General features: G+C 47.9%; 1 protein-coding gene across 1 annotated transcript in view; it reads left to right on the top strand.

Moving 5' to 3' along the window:
- Positions 1-2,018: 2,018 nt before the first annotated feature.
- LOC102488796 (calcium-binding mitochondrial carrier protein SCaMC-1) overlaps positions 2,019-2,616 on the top strand; it is a 64,591-nt gene continuing 63,993 nt past the window's right edge. The window contains exon 1 of the mRNA XM_027772273.1: positions 2,019-2,104. Coding sequence (XP_027628074.1) covers positions 2,019-2,104 — 86 coding nt within the window. The remainder of the gene's footprint in view (positions 2,105-2,616) is intronic.

The following is a 2,616-nucleotide window of genomic DNA, read 5'->3' as shown; positions in this document are numbered from 1 at the left end:
AAAGTATTCATATTGGGGCAGCAAGTGGAATGGCGGTTAAGGCACTGGACTCCCAAATGGCTGTCCACATTTCAAGTCCCAAACCTGGTGGCTTGCTTTCTCACTTTCCCTCTCTCTGGGAAATAATAATAATAATAATATTAGTTAATAAAGTTAAATAAATTTTTTAGAGGATTTTGCTATAGGGTACGTGCGCTTGCTGGAAAGACAGAGAGAGACAAAGAGACAGTGAGAATCATCCCCAAGGGGGGATGGCCATGCCACAATCCCTTCTCCTCTATTCTCCTCTCGTGATCCTCGGTATGCACACACACATGCCTGGTGTGAGTTTAAGCCACCAGGTCTGGGACTCGAACTGCGATCAACTATATGGGAGTCTAGCGACATAGCCATTACGCTAACTGCTGGTCCCAATAAAAATTACTTAAAAAATAAAGTATGCATATATATTGCATAATTGTTCACAATAAAATTTAGATATAAAAATTATTTCCCCCAATTTAAGTAATAAAGTGAATTATATACTGCTCTTTTCATGCATGTTTTCCAAATAAGGCAGTTCAAGTATATAAAATTTCAAGACATAAGCCCACTTACATACAAAATCACTATAGGTCACCTAAGTTCAAGCTTATGCAAAAATAATTACAAATTTCGAAAAATATGTCTGAAAAATTTTGTTCTATAAGTAGCATACCAGTATTGTACTTTCATTTTTAACCCTGCTTTGTATTTCCTTTTCCCCTGCTATAAAGCTTTGTTGCTTTGCTATGCTTTTGTCCCTAGGTAGAATGCTTTTGCCTAAGGAGCAAAGAATCAAGATTCTTGTCTCTACTCCTTAACAGATGGAGAGCAGGTTTAACGTTCCTTATTTACATTTTTTTTTTTTTTGAGAGGTTTTCGCTATAGGGCGCATGCACTCTCCAGACAGAGAGAGACATAGAGACAGAAAGCGAGAAATCACCCCCCAGGGGGGATGGTCACCCACAATCCCTTCTCCTCCATTCTCCTCTCGGGATCTTGGGCAGGCACGCACACGTGCCCGGCGTGAGTTTTAAGCCACCGGGTCCGGGATGCGAACCGTGGTCGACTAGGTGGGAGTCCAGCGACATAGCCATTACGCTAACTGCTAGTTCCCAACGTTCCTTATTTTTATCTCTAGCGTTTAACAAAATATATGGCATAAAAAAGATACATGTGAAATAACATCATAAAATTTATCTAAGTGCTATTTTAAGAAATATGTGAACTCTATCGTCTAAGCTTTGGGATTTCATGAGAAGAAACAATTCATTTAAAAAGACTGGCCTGGGGGACCAGCAGTTAGCGTAATGGCTATGTCGCTGGACTCCCACGTAGTCGGGTCGACTGCGGTTCGTGTCCCGGACCTGGTGGCTTAAAACTCACGCTGGGTGCGTGTGCGTGCGTGCCCTAGATCCCGAGAGGAGAATGGAGGAGAAGGGATTGCGGCGTGGCCATCCCCTCTGGGGGGTGATTTCTTTCTGTTTCTCTCTCTCTGTCTGGCGAGCGCAGGCGCCCTATAGTGAAAACCTCTCCAAAAAAAAGAATGTAAACAAACAAACAAAAACACTGGCCTGAGTCTGTCATTATACAGTGCTGCGAGTTTTCTAGAAATGTGACCAGAGATTGAGGAAACAGAACTTCAGAGGGAAAAATGACAGAACTAGCTTTCTACATTAGTCCTTCGGCCAGTCTACAGCAATTCATTAGTGCCTCAACTTCAGATCTTATGAGCCTGAGGAAGAGCCATAAGAGAGGTCAAGGGGCAGCAGACACACGTGGTGTCCCAGAAGACAAAGTTAAAGGTGTTTCAGGATGGAGGGGGCATGGTCAGCAGTGCCTAAACAGGACCAGGATTAAATAAAGTAAGGACTTTAAAGTGTTTTTTGGATTTTGTGACAGAGTTCGGTAAGGCAGGTAGTGGCTGAAAATGAGGCTGCAGTGGCTTTTGGACGAAGCAGGACGTGGGGTGGAGGAGGCAGGTTCTTGGAAACAACATGGACCCAGGACAGGAACTAGAGGAAAGGGTCCTGGGGAGGACACCCCTCTTCAGACCTCTGCCAGAGTCTGAGAGTTCCGACCTGTAGGTGCTGGCTTTCTCAGGGTGGTGGGTTCATCTCCCAGGACGCTGACAACAGGAAGTAGGTTCGAGCAAGTCAGTTCACCCCAAATCGCCCCCACAGTCACTTCGTACAGGCACTAAGTCCGCGCCAGGAGATTCTGGACCCTCGCTCCCTCTTTCGAAGCTACAGGAAGAACCAACTCCCCGTCCCTCCACTACCCTGTCCACTGCCAGTACATACCAGTCTCTGCCGCCTCTGGGCCTCCACTTCCAACTTCCGGGGATGGGGGACCACGTTCACGCTGTGTCTCCGTCAGGGTCCCCCCCTGGGGGTGCTCTGGAGGTTCCGCTGAGGCAGTCTGCGCTGGCCCGTGGGCGCACGTGCGCGGGTCCCCTCGCCCAGTCGGCTCCGAACCGCGTCAGCTCCCCTAGGCAGTTGCCGAGGCCGCTCGGTCGCCAGCCTGGCTGCCTTGCGCAGCCAGGACGTCGTGGAGGACAGCCATGCTACGCTGGCTGCGGGGCTTCGTGCTGGC

The sequence above is a fragment of the Tupaia chinensis genome, unplaced genomic scaffold (genome assembly GCF_000334495.1).
Source record: "Tupaia chinensis unplaced genomic scaffold, TupChi_1.0 Scaffold000270_1, whole genome shotgun sequence".
In the NCBI taxonomy this organism is placed as follows: Eukaryota; Metazoa; Chordata; class Mammalia; order Scandentia; family Tupaiidae; genus Tupaia; species Tupaia belangeri.
Note: the sequence above shows the minus strand (reverse complement) of the source record. Positions and strands in the feature narration are given on the sequence as shown.